At 56.3% G+C, this 16,997-nt stretch overlaps 1 protein-coding gene across 3 annotated transcripts in view; it reads right to left on the bottom strand.

Annotated features, from left to right (window-relative positions):
* Positions 1–16,108, bottom strand: part of KCND3 (potassium voltage-gated channel subfamily D member 3) — a 220,439-nt gene extending 204,331 nt beyond the window's left edge. The window contains exons 1-2 of one of the 3 annotated variants that reach the window (XM_056138979.1): positions 15,861–16,108; positions 7,158–8,335 (exon numbers count right to left, since the gene is read on the bottom strand). In XM_056138979.1, coding sequence (XP_055994954.1) covers positions 7,158–8,263 — 1,106 coding nt within the window. In that variant the 5' untranslated portion in view covers positions 8,264–8,335; positions 15,861–16,108. Of the gene's footprint in view, positions 1–7,157; positions 8,336–14,993; positions 15,326–15,860 lie in introns of those variants that run through there. The other 2 variants (XM_056138982.1, XM_056138981.1) reach the window with 2 other exon arrangements.
* Between the last annotated feature and the right edge of the window lie 889 nt (positions 16,109–16,997).

Below are 16,997 nucleotides of genomic sequence, written 5' to 3'. Positions count from 1 at the left end.
TACTGCATGTCCTGCATCCCTTCATCCCTGCATCTGTGTTCTGCATCCCTTCATCCCTGCATCTCCATGTCCTGCATCCCTTCATCCCTGTGACATTTTCAAAACACAAATCAGCTTCTTCCCCAAATTCTCCCCTTGTGTCCTACTGGCTTCCCCACTCCAAGAAGACACAGGCCAAGCATGAAGCCTGGTGATGCTCCTTAGGGTGCTGCTCATCTCCTTGACCTGCCCGGGCTTGTGAAGTGACAAACTTGGCAAACAATCACTGTTACCAGGACATAGGTCCCCTGCCTGGTGGCCTTGGATCCCACTGCCCCCTCAGCTGGAAAATCTTCCCCAAGATGCTCATGACACTCCAATGTAGGATAACATTGTTTGTACTTTCTCCTCTGCCACAAGGAGCATAGGTTTATTGGGTTATACCTATCACAATGCTCCCAAAGAACTCTCATTTCCTTGGGATTCAACTTCTCTGTGCTCTTCTTTCTCTATCTGTTAATCATTTATTTCCGCTAACTAGAACCTGCGACTTGTAAGGTCAGATCCTTTTAAGGACTCTGAATTTTGTATTTGTAAGTAAAAAGTAAAGTAAAGGCCCTCCCATTGATCATCGATTTGCTCGAGCGGGCCCAGTAACGTCTCCATTGGAGACTTTGTTGTTACTGTGTCTGGCATATCAAATACGTCACGGGGAGCTTGCCAGGCTCAGGTAGGGCAAGGCAAATGCCCTACCGCTATGCTATGTATTTGTAAGTGAAATATTTCTTTTATCTTTCCCTTATGTCCTTTGCATAGTTACTTTAAAGCAGTGTCCTTTTTGTATAGACACAGGAAGACAGTTAATACTATGCTTTTGTAAGTTAGGAGTTAATTGACTCCAAATAATATTTACTCCTGTTCATCTGTCATATATACTCAACTTAAGCCTCAGTTGCCCTTACTTCCTAGCACCCCAAATCAGGGTCCCAACAAAGGGACTGGATGGACCCAGGGAAAGCTGTAAGCTACCTTGGCATTGAAATGGGACAGGTCAAGTTCCATAAAACTTATAATTTAAGAGCACAGTTGTGGAAGAATTCTGTCATGATCCCCCCAAAAGTGACTGAACAAGGACCCTTCTAGGGTTAGGAAAGACTAATCTGGCCTGAGATCTGTAGTCTGCGATCTATAGCAAGATGTCCCCAGAAGAGCCACCCTACAAGATTAATATATCTCTTACTGTATCCATACAAAAATGACTAGAAAAATTATTAAGAAATAAATAAATCTAAGATGATGGTTTATGGACTAAGGAAAGGAGAAGTTTGTCCTTAGATGAAATTTTGCCCTTGAGTAGATCTCCAGCAGAAGAGCTTCTAAGGAAGGAAGGAAGGGCTTTACATGTGCTATCTGATCTGGGTGTAGTTGCTACCCCGCACACTTGGAAGATGGGCTCTAGACTAAGGTTGCGAGACTGTGTGCAGGGAGAGTAGCATGAGGGACAGGAGAAAATAGGAACAAGAGGGCAGTGTGAGATTGGAATGGAGCGCTCAGTGAGATTGGAACAGGTGCTCGGGGAGAATGGGATAAACAGAGGGACAGAGATTGGAATAAACAGCAACTGACCACCAACAAGCTTGGCGCCCTGTTCCCTCCTTCATGCGTCTGTTGGCAGTGGCCAGGGTGGGGAAGTGGCTCATGGCCACACAACGCATGTGGCGAGAGAGCGAGTACACCTATTTATTGAATGCACACTCCTGGGCTCTGCCGGAAGATGATGGAGCAGAGCTGGACTTGACCTCCTCACCCAGAGCAGCAGCTCCCCCTGGTTCCCCACCTGCCTCCTGAGCTTATCTCCCACCAGAGCTTGCAGCTTGAGAAGAGGCATTTGCTCAGCTCTGTTTGCTGCTTCTCTCCCAGAGAACCGAGAATGAAGCCTTCTATAAGGAATCTCTCCCTGTTTTCTTTGTGGCTACATTCCCCAGGGACAAGTAGGTGCTCAACAAGCTTCTGATGTGTCAATATAAGAGGTGGGCGGTGGCCTGGGAGGGGCCCAACTGTGGCTCCATTTCTGGGCTGCCCTTGACAGCACAGTCTGCAGGGGGATGGGCAGGGCCAAGTAGCCCACTGCAGGGACAGTCAAAGACTTCTGCTTCCAGGCAAGCAAGTCAGTCCCATATCTGGGAAGGCTAGAACGAGAGAAAGCCCAGCTCAGGCTCTGCGGCCCAGCCTCGCCTGTCCACAGACACACTGTCTGACCCCAGGACGGAGCTGCTGGCCAGCACCTCCTCGGTTCTCACAGTGACCAGCAGATGGTTAGTAAATAAGGAACGTGATGCTGGCAGAGATCACACAATGATCTCGGGACCAGAACTGTCCATGAAGCGCTGGCTCCGGGCAAAAGGTAAAGATGTAGAAAACAGTCACCAATGGTAGCAACCGGCAGACAGAGGTATCGAGGCTGAGGGGCTGGAGGGAGTGATGCGGCTGAGTTTTGGGAACGGTGACAGGAGTCAGCAGACACAGGAGGGGAGGGATAGCTAGGGCTGGCAGAGAAACGTGAGTCTCCCTCAGTTCATTCTGCCTGTACCCCTGACATGGGCCAAGTGCAGACCCAGTGCTGAGTGCTCTCAGCACCGACCGTGAGTGCTGCCAAGCATTAGGCAGACATTCATTAAATACTGAATGAATGAAACATTCTCTGTTGGCCTCCAGCAGTCTGTACCTGCCAGGGAACTATGGGAGAATAACTTCCAAACCCAGAAAAGACCTTGAGGTCATCCATCCGAGGAAGAGATCTGAGATCGGTGTGGGCTGAGGTCAGGGAGCCCTGGGAAGGGTCTGCTGGCCAGTGTCTGGGGCCTGAGCAGGAGGGCTGACAGCCTGTGCCACCATGCGAAGGCTCTAGTCAGAATACCAGGAACTGAGGCTTTTCCTCAAGCAGGCCTGGACTAGGCTGCACTCGGGCACCTGTGGTGTATGGGGGGGGGGGGGGGGAGAGGTGTGCCTGAACAAGCACACCCTCTTGGGGTGCCTTTATTGCTTTGCTGGGCTCCTGGAACCTCAGGCGGGCCCCGTCCAGGAGACTTGGAGGGAAATGCAAATCACCCAGAGGCTGCTTCGTGCTTGGAAGAAGTCAAGATTGATTCTGTTTTCATTGAAGTGATTTTTGAAGACTGTCAAAAGCTCTCTCATCTCAGGGCACCAGGGACAGATAGGCTGCTGGACCCAATTACAAAACAGAGCCAAGTGGGCAGCTGTGGATAGGTATTGTGGGGGCCTCGCCCCAAGATCTAGGCCTGCAGTGCCCCCCCCCCATCCCCACCAAGCAGTGGGGCCACCCAGGGTGCTGCAAAGACAAGCCAAAGTGAGGAGCACACGAGCTGTGTGGAGGCCACTGAGGGGTCTGCTCCCAACACTGGGAACTCTGTGTCCTCTGGTCCCTCTACTAATGGAGACGGCAAGGGTCCAGTTTATGGATCATGTCCATTCGGATCATAGATTAGTCCATCAAGGGCATGCTCAGGAACTGAGGGGTCGGGGATGTAAAATAAGCCACGGCTGGGCAAAGGGGTCTTCCCCAGCAGCATGGGGGATGAAAAGGAAAGTCAGTCCAAGCCTTGGTGGTTGCCACTGCTGTGGTGGAAGGATTTTGGTGTTTGCTTTTTTTGTGGGTACGTGTACGTCTGGCGGTCCAGGGATGATTCTGCGTTCAGGGATGGTTCCTGGCAAGGCTCAGAAAGACATGCATATGTGCTGTGGGGACTGAACCAGGGTGGAGAGCGAGCAAGCAAAGCAAGCACCTCCCTCGGTCCCAGCAGACACCCACCCCCTCCCAGGGGACACCCACCCCCTCCCAGAGGACACCCACCCTCTCCCAGCAGACATCCAGCCACTCCCTCCAAGCAGACACCCACTCTCTTCCAATGAACAGCCCATCTCAGTTGTGAGGGTTCTGGGACAGCAGGGAAAGGTATCAGAGCCCTGAAGAGCAGCTCTGTCACCAGTGACCAGCAGCCAGGGGCCCGGCCCTGATCTGCAGGGAGGAGGGATGGGCGTGAGGGGAAGGACCGTGTGCTGGGAGCTGCTGGGAGCTGGCACAGAGAAAGTCAAACGAGACAGAGTCCTGGCTGCTAGCCTTTGGTGGCACTTGGGGCTTAGAGTCAGAAGACAAACTTTCCCAAATGAGCAGGAACTCCACAGCCAGAGTGGGCTCAGGGCTGAAACTAGCCGTGGACAGGGAACGCTCTGAGGGCTGGGCTGCCCAGATCTCTGGGAAGGGTGGGAGCACCCCCAATGCTGCAGGCATGGCAGGGGTCTGGGGGAGACTGGGCCAGACCACAGCTCATGGGGCCACCCTGCAGTGAAGTCAGGAAGGGCCTGAGAATGGTGCATTCCCAGAGAACAGAGAAGGGTGGTCCTGGGATCCCTCCAGTGGGGTCTTCTGCCCAACACAGGCACTGTGAGCCTCAGCTCAGAGCTGGCCATGGTCCCAAGTGCCAGCTCGGGTCAAAGTCTGAGCAACCCAATCCAACACCCACCCAGTCAGAGGCTAAGGAAAAGCCTGCTTTCCAGAAAGTTCTTTAACTGGGATTAAGAAAGATACAGCCCAGTGAGTCCTTTCTTGCCCAATGGTTTCTCCTCCCAAAGGTAAGAAGTTCCAATGCCCAGTGCATGAGGAAGGGATGGATGGGATCCCCAGGCCGAGGGTGGAAGCATCTGCTCCCCAGGCAGCAGCTTCCCCGCCTCAGCACTGCCCTTTTGCTCCCCACCCAAAACTGAGACTGAGGGCAACTTCCTAAGGTCAGACTCACTGTGTGGGCTACAGGGCAACTGTGAAGGGACACCAGAAGCCAGTAATGTATCATAAAGTCTAGGGTTTGGACCGTCCTTTACCCAGTGATAGTCAAGCACTAGATTCTGCCATGAAAGTGCCATGAGCTGCAGGGCAGCTTTCATCCGGCTAGAGGGAACTTTCCTGCCCACAGTTCTGTCCCTGGTGCAGTGCCTGGATGAAGCGCACACCAGACCAGAGCTTTCTTAGACAGAGACAAGGCAAGACCATGGAACTCTGAGGCAACCATCACAAAGAGTAACTCAGAAGGTCCGGCTCTCCCTGGTGCAGGGAACAGGGGCCTGGCGAGGGAAGAGAGAATGAGCAGTGGAGATAGTCCAATGGGATATGACATCAGCTCTGCCTCTTCTCAGCAAGAACCTGCCAAGACTTACCAAACTTCTGGGTAACTTCCCTGAACTGCATCTTATGCACCAAGGAAGTGGTAGAGAAGCACTTGGTTCTATCTTGAAGACTCAGTCAATGGGTGCACAGTACCCTTCATGGTGGGGGGACATGGCAGGCACAGAAGCTGCCGACTTCTAATCAAAGGTAATGGGGCCGGTGGCTGCTGAAATGTCCAGGTATTGCATCTGGACATTGCCACCCACTCACCCACCTTTCTTTCACCCCATGGCAGCCTGAAAACTCCTTCTGGTCTCTCAAGTCCCATCACAGGAGACTATAGGGCCCCAAGACATCCAGAATCATGTGAGGATCATGGCTATTTGGGGTTCTGAGGACAGTGGAGGCAAAGTCTCAGTAACCCAATCCAGTGCCTGTTGACCACCCTACCCATCCTGGTGCCCTTGCGCCTCCAGTGAGGTCAAGTCCTGAATGACATATGAGACAAGGTGAAATAAGGAAACATTCTCACACCTTACACTGACTCTGTGTGTGTGTGTGTGTGTGTGTGTGTGTGTGTGTGCGTGTGTGTGGTGGAGTGGGGGGCGGTGGTAGGGGGCGGTGCTTGTTGGCCTCTGTTAGACAGACGAAAGTAAATAAAATGTCCCCATCAAACAAGTTATTTGCAAATGGGCAAAGACAGTCATTGCTTTGCCACTTTACTCCTTCCCCTCATGTGGCCAGATGACAAACGCAGCCATTTAAAAAGGTCCCCTCCCCTGCAGCACAGTCATTCCCAAAGGCATGCAAGATGCTATGGAAAAGCCCACACTGGCAACACCACCGCATTTGGGATGGGAAAGAAAAGGGGGGAAAACTGAATCACCAGGACATCACCAACGAAACTGTCAAAGCCCAAATAAAAAGCTTCATAAATTCTCCATCAACGATATAATGCTTCCTGGCCTCAGCAAACACAGAGCTAGCATACGAGTGATGAAAGGATTTTGTATTAGCCTCAATGATTACAGTGGCAGAAGCAGAACCCACTAAGAAATAATACATGTCTTCAAGGGCGCAAATCCTGTGAAGGGGCAGACTGCCTTCTTCTCCCTGTGCCCGGCCCAGCACCATGATTACATACCTATGACCTCGGCTGCAGAGGGCACCTCAGGGAGTGGAACAAACACAGTCCCATCCCTTGCTCTTGCTAAGTGCAAAGTGCATCTGTCCCCCCTCTGAGGGCACTGCTGCTTCTGAGCCTGGCCACACGATCCATTCAAACCATCTCACAATCATGCAGTAGACAGGGTCGTTCAGCCACAGGGTGGGCTCAGGAAGCAAGCTAGTTCCCCTCCAGTGAGGGAAAACGACCAACCGGTGCCTTGCTTTGCACAAGACCTTCAGCGGGAATTACTTAGAGAAAGTCTGCTCCGTACCTCAGAACCACGGATCCTGTGTGACAGCAGCAAAGTGAGGTGAGAGAGGAAGAGCGCCCGCAAACATAAGCACAAAGAAGACGCATAGGAAGAACCCAAAAAGAGCGGTGCCGAGTGCATGGCTTAATGGCAGTCTGGCCTCACTCCACAGCATCCATTCAACTAACTGCTCCCAGCCTGCTTCCTCCCCAGCCGTCGGTTCCTGCCCCCCAGCACAGTCACTCAGCACTGGGCACAGAGGACCATGATCCCACCCCACCCTCCTCCTCAAAGAAATGGCCAAGGTGGCTCCATTTTCCATGCTTTACTCTCACATGCCCCGCCTCCTAAGAAAAGATAATTCTGCGCGACAGGCACCCCATCCACACTCCAAAAAAATCACTGCATCTCTCCACGAGGCTAGATCGCTGCTCCCCACCCCATCCACATTCTAAAACAAATCACTAGATCTCTCCACACGCTAGATCGCTGCTCCCCCAACCCGGAAGCAAGGCTTTCTGCTCCGCTGAAGCAGTCACAGCGCGCGTCCCAGCCCACCTGCCCGCCAGGGGGCGACTCACCCCAGCGTGGTCATGGTGACGATGGTGTACCAGAAGGAGGCGGGGATGCTCGTGAACTTGCTGGCCGAGGAGCCCTTCTCGGCGTAAAACATCACAGTGGCGAAGATGATGATGGCCATGGTGAGGGAGAAGAGCAGGAAGCCCAGCTCCGAGGCGCAGCTCTTGAGCGTGTAGCCCAGGATGCGCAGCCCCTGCGAGTGGCGCGAGAACTTGAAGATGCGGAAGACGCGGAAGACGCGCAGCGTGACGAAGGCGCCTGACACGTCCTCGTTGTCGGTCATGACCAGGCCGATGTAGTAGGGCATGATGGCCACCACGTCGATGATGCTCATGACGCTGCGGATGAAGCGGTAGCGGCTGGGCGCGGCGAAGAGCCGCAGCAGGTACTCGACGGTGAAGATCATGACACACGCCGTGTCCAGGCAGAAGAAGGCCACGGAGTAGCGCTCGCCGCACGGCAGCTCCTTGCGCCCGGGCACCGAGCCGCACGGCACTGTCTCCACCACATTGGTGATGACCGACACGGCGATGAAGAAGCCGGTGACGTAGTAGAAGACCAGCGCCAGCGTGCTGGTGTGCGGGTTCTCGAAGGCGCGCCACATGGTCTGGCGGAAGCTGAGCGACGGCAGGGCCTCCTGGTGGTTCTCTGAGTCGTTGTCGTCCATCAGGCGCTCGGCGTTCTCGCGCTTGCGGTCCTTGTACTCCTCGTAGCAGCAGTCGCCGATGATCTCGGGCAGGATGCCGTAGAAGGCCAGCTCGTCGTCGTAGGCCGAGATGCACTCGTAGCGTGGGTAGTGCAGCTTGCCCGTGCGGTAGAAGTTGAGCACGCAGCGGAAGACCTCGGGATCCCGGTCGAAAAAGTACTCCTTGGTGTCCTCGTTGAAGAAGAACTCCTTCTCCGTGCTGCCCAGCAGCGTGTCCGGGTAGCGCTCCAGCGTGGTCCGCCACGTCTGGAAGCGCCGGCCGCTCACGTTGAGGACGATCAGCTCATCCTGCCGCTTGTTCTTGTCGGCCGGGGCCAGGGGCATGGGGCAGTTGGCCACGGGCATCCAGCCAATGGCTGCAGCCCGCGCAAAGGGCAGCCAGGCCGCCACGCCCGCCGCCATGGTGACTCCAGGTCCTGAGCCAGCCCCTGCGCAGCCACCAGGCACAGCAGCTTGGAGTTAGTTCAGTGGTCCCTAGGAGAAGCGGGGAGAAGAGCAGAAAAAGAGGTGAGCCCCAAGCCTGCCGGGTAGGAAATGGCACCGCGGGGAGGGTCTGTATGGTAAGTGCCGCCTGCCCTACGAGTGAGCAAATGGATTAAACAGAAATATCCTTCCCACGAGTAAGGACTGTCTCCAGGGCCCCTGGTACAGCTCGGGGCTGTGGTGCAGAATCACCAGATGTTGTTGACTGCCTGACAAATTGTCAAGTTCCTCGAGGGCTCCAGAGCATTTGGAGGGAAAGCCTCTTTAGCAGGGAGATCTTGGAACTTGCAGGTAATAATCAGCTCGGAAAGGTTATGGCGTTCTTACGAATTTAAATTGGGAGAGGGTAAATGAGTTCTCATTAAACGAATTTAAAAGTGGGATAAACATGCTAATTTTTATTTTACTCTTCACCCACCAGGGTAATCAGGGTGTGCATGAGGGAGATGAGAAAAGCACCTTCTTTCTACTCCTCAGTCGTGTGGAGGAGGCCAGGGCTGGCCAGGGCTGGAAAACTGTGATGGGAGGTAAGAAACAGGAGACACACAGTCTGGTAGAGGCCTGTCCCCCTCTCCCGGGGACTGAGCTGTTCCCCAGGGCCCCCAGGCAACGGTGAGAGCTAGGCAGGGGCCCTTGCCCACCTTGCAAAGGGGCTGGGGCCCATGGCTCCTCTGCCTCCCACATCTGGTCCCTGTTCCTCCCGGACACGATGATCTGCACTCATCGCTCTCTACACATTCCTCGCCTCCTGTCTCCATCTGCCCACCTATCCCCTCCCTCGGGTTATGCAACCACACTCTTACCCATGCCAGCTCCTTCACCTGGCCTCAGCCCACCCGTGGACATGCCTCCAGTGCCAGGCTCCCCACTCCATCCCATCACCCCTGTTTCCTAAGCCACACCCAGGACGTGCAGCCCAGCACCTGCAGGGCTGGCGGGAACCATGGCACGGAGAATTATTTTGGGCTTTGGGAAACAGATTTACCTTTCCAAATCTGGCTTTTTAAAGATGATAGTGAAATGACTCTGCAATCCCCAAATGCATGCCATCTGTGGGAAGCCATGTGGTGACACAGAAATGCCATAACCGCCACAGGACATGGTCTGGAGCTGGCATGCTCTGGTGCTCACTAGCCCTACACAGAGCCCGTCTGCATGCAAAATCGCTGGGGGCTCTCAGAAGCTCAGCTGGCTGGACTATTTATTTTTAAATAGTTTTTTGTTTGTTTTTTTGAGTCACATCCTGTGGTGCTCAGGGCTAACTCCTGGCTCTGAGCTCAGGGGTCACTCCTGGTGGGGCGCAGAGGACCCTATGTGGGTCTGGGGATCAAGCCCAGGTTCGCCACATGCAAGGTGAAAGCCTGGCTGGCTGTACGGCTGCTCTGGCCCCCAGTGGTACTCTACGTTTAAGGACATGCAGGAGAAGAACTGTTTGTTCCATCTTGATCTGGAAACTGGCTTCCTTCTCCTAACTCCTGTCTCTTCTAGAATGCTTAGATCACTACTTCTGGCTCCACCACCAGACTTTTTAAAAACCTTCCTCGTGTCTGTCCTTCTGGCCATCTTTTGCGCGGCTCCACCCAGAGTTACAAATGATGAAACAACTGCTCTCCCTGCCCTTATTTAGGCCCCCGCTCCCTCAGGCCTCCTTCCCACTGGCCTGCTTCTCTGAATCACCCCCTCCCCCTAACCCTGTTTCTCCTATTCCCCTGAAATCCATTCTGCTCAGAGCAATCTTCCGAAAGCCAGATTTCCCCACAGCCTAGGTACAAAAATCCAGCCCAAACTCTTTGGTCTGACATTTCCACATAGAGATCTCGACTTCTTACCGGCCCGGGGTCCCAGATACCCAGACGAGCCTTGGCCACAGTGTTTGCTTTGGCACCAAACCTTAAAGGCTTGTCTCTGGGCCTTCTGTTCTTGGGGCACTCTCTCTCTCTCTCTCTCTCTTTCTCTCCCTCCCTCCCTCCCTCTCTGCCTTCCACCCTCCCTGTGAGATCTTTCTCCCCCCCCCCCCCCCACAGTTTCCTCACCTCCTCTGGACTCCACATGGAACCTGTTCCTCTAATCTAGCCCATGTCACCCTGGGGCTTGCACACCTGGGCTTGTCTTATCAACGATGGTGGCAAACAATGGCCGAGAGCATCCTCTATGCTGGGCACTGCTCTCGGTGTAGGTACTGCTCTTGGTGTATCCCATGCATAGTCTTGGCTAGTGGTCACAGTGACCTGAAGCACAAGGAGAGCTGGGATGCCAGCCAAGAGGGCCAAATGGGGATGCCACACGGGACAGTCTGACCGCACCCCAAGTCTCGAGACATGGTACTACAGGGCTTCTCAAGGCTTCTTCTGGCTTCTGGAAGAGCCACTGATGTGTCTTGAAGCCTGACCGTGTCCTGTCACACAACCACAGCCACACTGACCGGGACCCTGTCAAGCCCACCAACCTGAGGGGCAGGAACTCCAGTGGCCCTCGTTTGCAGGGGAAGAAGATGGGAAAAAGAACTAGCTACAGAACAGAGCAAGGAGACAAATTAAATCCAGGCAGTCTACGTGGAGGTCAGGGGCACAGCCAGCCCCTCAACTTCATTTCCATCTGTCAATAAGCTCCTGAAGGTGAAAGGCCATAATGCTGCCACTTTTCCCCGACATCCCAGGACGTGACACTGTGGACCACATCAGCAGATGCTCAGAAAGGCAACTCTAATTTCACAGATGCCATTGGCTGACTTTACTCCATGCCTTGCATGTATAGTGCAGGGATTTTCAGAGGTGGCTTTTGTCGCTCCAGAGAGAAGTGACAGATGAAGAGCAGCTCAGTCCAAAGACGGCAGTTTCAGGGCCTCACTTAGTCTTCTCAGGGAGCCCATCTCAGCCTCCACTCCCTCGTGCACATGCCAAGGAGAATATTCACGGGTCCCTCTGCCCAACACACCTCCCCCCAAACGGAGGGTGATTCAGATACCACAGGCAACAACAGAAAAAACAATGACATTCCCCTCAAAATGTCTCCACTCGGCACAGAAAAACAGCAGCAGCCTAATGAGCTCTTGGTGACAGGAACCCAGGAGAGAAGCAGGGCTCACTCATTCATGGCAGCGGGGACCCATCCGCCATCTCTGTGTTCCCAGTATCTGTGCAGGAAAGTTACCCTGCCAATGCACAGGTCTCTTTCTAGGGTGCTGGGGTAGCACTGAGGCCCCTTAGCCCACACTGAGCTTCTGGACGGCGAAAGGGAAGATGTGTGTGTGTATGTGGTCGGGGGGAGGCACCCAGTTCAATCACAGTTGACAGGTAATTCCAATACTGATTTAGTTCACATGTGCTGGGCACTAACAGCTCTGAGCACTCTTCCAGGACTTTCTCAGCAATGCTCTATCTCCACAAAAGTTCTACACACAAATATTTCTGCCCAGGAGTTTTAAGGAAGGATCTGGAGATTCATATCCATTCCTTCTTTGCAGACAAGCTCTATGGACTGTTGACACTTGATCTGGGCCGGGGGGGGGGGGGGGGGGAGCGGGGGGGGGGGTGGAAGAGGTCCGCTTCATATGCAAATTATTTTTCTATTCCCCCAATCATCATTTATAGATTCAACCAGGTGGGTGTCGGTTAACTGAAAGCATAGAGCCCAGAGCTATAGAGGACCGAGAAGTTACACCCCAATTTTCAATGATGTAGGGGGTGGGAACTCCTGACTCCTGTGCTGTTCTTGGGGCAACAGTACATAGGAGTGGATGGTTTCAGACAGACCATTAATTGGCATTCAGCCAACTGGCTCTTGTGATCCAGGCTGGGCACATCTGAAGGGTCCTTGCAGGGCAGGATTCTGACCCTTTCCAGCCCCTTTCACTGACAGCCAATAATGAGGGGTCCTGAGGGTCAGCGTTGCTGTTCCAGATCTTTCCAAGACCTGTAAAGGTGTGCTGGCCTCTCCTGCTGGGACCACAGCAGCAGCAGGAAACTGAGGGAGAGGGACAGGAGAGGGACAAGGAGCCTTTCCTCTGGGAATACTCCCGGAGGAAGTATTTCTGCTAAAGCCAGGATGCCCTGCTGTGGCTCGTCTCACTAGACCTCATTCCTGAGGGCTGCCTGTGCAAAGCAGGAAGGAGACTGTCCCCTGAGTGGCAGTGGGCAGGGGGTGAGTCCAGTCTCACTTTTAACAAAGGGACAAGTTCCTGGGAGGTTGAGGCCCAGAACACACAGCGTGCATCACCCAGAACTTAAAATTCACTCCCAGAAACCCTGGTCACTTGCCTGGGGTTCCCAGGCTCCCAGACCCAGTGTCCCACTCCCCAGTCTCTTAACCTTGACAAATCTACTTTATTCCAAAAGGGAACTTGTGGGGTCGGGACCTTGAAGAGGACTGTGTGGCAGAGTAGAAGACTTCTGGGCTGGGAGGGCCTCTGCAGAGCCCAGTGAGGCCAGATGTGCAGCTCTGCACCCCGAGAAGATGGGGTCCCTCCCCTTCTTGCTCCTCAGGACTGTCCCATCCTGACACCTCAGAGCCTGCTACCCTCCCTGGCCGAGCCCCCTCAGCATGCCCCTCTACCCGACGTCAAACTCCTTCACTCCAAGAGCTACGGAAAAGACACAAGCTGCTCTCAGTGGAACAGTGGACAGTTGTATGTGTGTGGGGGGAACAACCCTTCTCTGCCCCAAAGCCCTGCCTCCCACCTCCATCAGCATCAGCCCGTGACCATCTTTCCAAAGAAGGCCAGATGGGAGGCTGTCTCTGGAGGCTCAAACACCTTCCTCTAGTAAAAGGCATCAGAACGGGGGAGTAATTACCCTCTGGCTGTGCGCATGCATGTGTCTGGGTTTGGAAGGGGCAAACGAATGTCCCCGCGGACTCCAAGGCCAAGGTCTCCACAGCCAACCCACTCCCACCCACCCCCAGCAGCCCTGACTGCATGTCCTGGCTCCAGGCGTCCTCTGGGCTCCCTGATGGGCAGGACAGCTCCTGCCTGGCTGTGAGTTCCTGCAACAGGCACCACAGCGGCCCCGTTTCCAGCCAATGGCTCGGCACATGCCTCAAATGCCAAGGTTTTACTAGGACGTGGATACCTCACCAATGAAAACTCTGAAGCTATTTTTGTTTTTGACAGAAACCTTTGAAGGTGGGAATGATGATGGAGGGGGAGGCTAGGGTCAAGAAACCTTTGAAACAGGTGAATGCCGAGGGGACAAAGGCAAAAATCTGGAAAAGAGGATGTGGGGAAGTGGGTTTCCCCTGCAAACAGGTCAGCCTGCATATCATCGGAGCCTGTCAGGAGGAATAGTGGCCAAGTGACCGTGTTCTGGGGACTGACACCTGGACTGCCCCTGGGCTGCAGAAAGGTCACCTCACCAAGGTCTGTCCTTCAGTGACCTCACCAAAGTGCTCGAGCGCAGAGGCCTGGGCATTGATTTCCCAACACTTTACATCTCACTGACTGGCCCATTCGGGGGCCAGGGCAGGACAGGGCAGGAGGCAGGGGTCTCCTAGGAAGGTACCTTGCTGAGGAGCCTGAGGGTGCAGGCGTAGGGCACACGGGCTCCTCCATGCCCACAGTGCCACTCTTAGGCTAGCCAGGGCACTTTCCCCAGCTCCCTCTCTACACTCATCTCAGCAGCAAAAGGGAACGCGCTGCAAATATTCCTTCCTCTGGGGGTCCCTTGCGGTACTTGCATCTTGTGGCATTCAAGTACTAGGGAAAAAGAAACACACCGATATCCATGTGGATATCGTGGACGCTTTGTCCTGCATTCATGCACCCCAGCACTCTGCCTACGACATTCACCAGGTTTCCTTGAAGTGATGGTAAATAAGGGGGGGGGGGGGGGAATTTTGCACCATGACACAGATCCATGCAAAATACCCACGTGCATCCAGAGCAACCCACACGGGGTCTCACAAACAGCAAGCTCTGAGTCCGGATGGGGAGAAAGTTGAGAAGCTCTCGCTGAGCCTTCCCTGCACCCTGAGACTCCAGGTCGGAGCCTGAGCCTGTTGCTGACATTCGCGGGGTACCCTGAATCAAAACCGAACCTCTCCAACTTGATTCAAATGTCAACACGGCGCAAGAGTAGAAATCTAGTGGATTCCCGGTTAACTTCGCTGCCCAGTTCCTCCGCGGCGTCCCTTCCCCCCCAAGCCTCCCAGCATAAATACCTCGCAAGTGCGCCTTTGGAACTCCCTTCCCGCGGGCCTGCGTGTCACGGCGAGCCGGTCCCCAGCTCCCGCGCGGCGCGGGCGGCGTCGGGCGGGTCGGGCTACGCGGGGCCCGCGGCCGGCTCGCCGCGCGGGAGAACTTTGCCAGGCTCCCCCGACCGCGGGCGACGGCCACCCTCGGCCATGTCTCTCGGTCTCCCTCACCGAGAGCCCGGGGGGGGGGGGGCGGGGGGGCGGGGAGCGCCGGCGGTGGAGGGTCACCCAGAGCCGGTCGCCACCTGCCGCCGCCTCCCGGGGCGCTGCCGCGGACGCACGCCGAGGGGAGCGAGCGGAGAGGGGCCGAGGCGCACCCCCCGCCCGGGCCCCCGCCCCCGCGCGCGCCTCCCCCCCCCCCCCCGGCAGCGCCCACCCCGCCGGGCGCGCGGGGGCCGCGGAGCAACAGGCGTGGGAGCCGCGCGGCGCCGGGGAGCGGGGAGCCCTCCGCGTCCCTCCTTACCTCCGGCCGGCGCACCCGGGCCCCTAGGCTGCGGCCCGGAGCCGCCGCGCCCCGCTCCGCCGCTGCTCGCCCGCTGCTGCGTCCGTCTGTCAGTCCGTCCGTCCGTCCGCGCGTCCGCCCGCGAAGCCGCCCTCCCCGCCGCCGCCGCTCGGGCCCCGCCGGGCCACGGGCTGCCGGGCCGGGTCCCTGTCGGCGGCGGGAGGCGGCGGGGGCGCGGCGCGGGCGGGGCGCGTGGCGAGGCCGGGGGCGGCGGCGAGGCGGCGCCGGCGCTCGGGAGGGGACCCCAGCCGCCCCGGGCGGGCGAGCGAGGGGGAGTGACTTCGGCGAGGCTGTGAGTGTGTGCTGCGTGTGCGTGCCTGTGTGTGTGTGTGTGTGTGTGTGTGTGTGTGTGTGTGTCTGTGCGCGCGCGCGCGCGTGTGTGTGTGTGTGTGTGTGCAGGGCGCGCGCGTGAGCTGGGGAGGCGGGGAGACTAAGCAGAGCCGGGCGCGTCTCCCCGCCGAGTGCTGGAATCCTAGGGTGTGCCGGCCAGGGTGGGCGCGGGCCCGAGCGTGGCCAGGTGAGCGGGGCGGGGGCCGTGGGGGCGTGCATGTGAGCCCGGGGTGGGGGGTGCCGAAGGGCAGGAAGTGTCCGTGTGTGTGCGTGCACGGGGTGTGGACCTTGTCACCGGCGGTGGCTTTTCTCGCTGACTGTCCGCCCTGCTTCGATTTCACCCCGGCACACACACATGCACGCACACACACACACACACACACACAGACACACACACACACACACCACATCACAGCACACGCACACTCACACCACACGCACACACACACACACACACACACACACACACACACACACACACCCCTAAGACTTGCTCACCTTCCAGAGCTCCAGGCACAGCTCGAAGGTGGGGGTTGGCCCTGCCCTCTCTCCACGTGCAGCCAGCACCCAGATCTGAGCGTCTGGACTCGGGTGCGTGAACTAACTCCCAAGCCAAGCGCATCCCGTCTTCACCGCTCCTCGCCACGCAGGGATCCGCACTGCTCAGGCAAGGATGGAGAGGCGCAAGCTCAGAGCACCCCGCGGATTCCCGGGGTAGGCTGCTCTGATCAGAACCCCCACACTCCGCTGTCTGCCGGCGGCTCCAGCTTCCCACGGGCCTCGGCTCCCCCGTCGGCGGGGATGGGAAAACGGGGGTCGAGCGGGCCACCATTTGGGGTGCAGAGAGGTGCCTGGCTGAGACTAAGAAGAGGGAAAAGCAAAGCCTTGGAGAAGGGGTTTGTGCTAACCCGGGATATGGAGGGCGAGGGGTCGAGGGGAAGGCCAGACCCGGGGTCGGTCTGGGGGAACTTTCATTTCGTGTGGGAATCTGTCCTTGCAGCTAGGTCCAGGCTTGGCGCCTCGCTCGTTCACCCCAGCTCCCCCAACCCCGCTTTTAGGTTTGGTCTGAAAGGTGTGCAATTGGCCCTTCGAGAGGTGGGCGTGGGCTCCATTCGCCTTTGCCAGGAGTCCCGCTCGCGCGGATTTGCATACTGATTTGCATACAGCAATAATGATTAACAACACTGCCCCTCCCTGGCAAGCCCGGGAAGAATTCAGGGAAGGCCCTGGCTGCTCCCACCTCCCAGCTCCCTTACCTCCACGAGAGATCATTTTCTGCCCAACTCAACTGCAGGACCCTAGGAGGGCCCCACTCCCTGGTCAGGACAGGTGGCTTTCCTTCGTCCTCCAACCCAGTGTTTGGCTGTCTAGGTTTTAGCTTGTCTACACCCCTACCTTTGTTTTGCATCTGATGGCCTCAAAACTTGGAGACTTCTCTAGGTAGCTGATAGCATCCTTCCTCCTGGGGAGGCCCTGGGTCCCTCCCCCCTCCTGGGTCTTGACGGCCTGTCTGAGGAGGGGATAGTGATGCAGACCTTCTTTCCAGGCCATGTTCATGGCCGTGTACCTCCCAGACTGTCACATAAGGGAAGAACTGGAGGTAAATAGGAAGACTGAATTTCTAGTCTAGGCCAG

This window comes from Sorex fumeus, unplaced genomic scaffold (assembly GCF_029834395.1).
Source record: "Sorex fumeus unplaced genomic scaffold, SorFum_2.1 ptg000131l, whole genome shotgun sequence".
Taxonomy (NCBI): domain Eukaryota; kingdom Metazoa; phylum Chordata; class Mammalia; order Eulipotyphla; family Soricidae; genus Sorex; species Sorex fumeus.
Note: the sequence above shows the minus strand (reverse complement) of the source record. Positions and strands in the feature narration are given on the sequence as shown.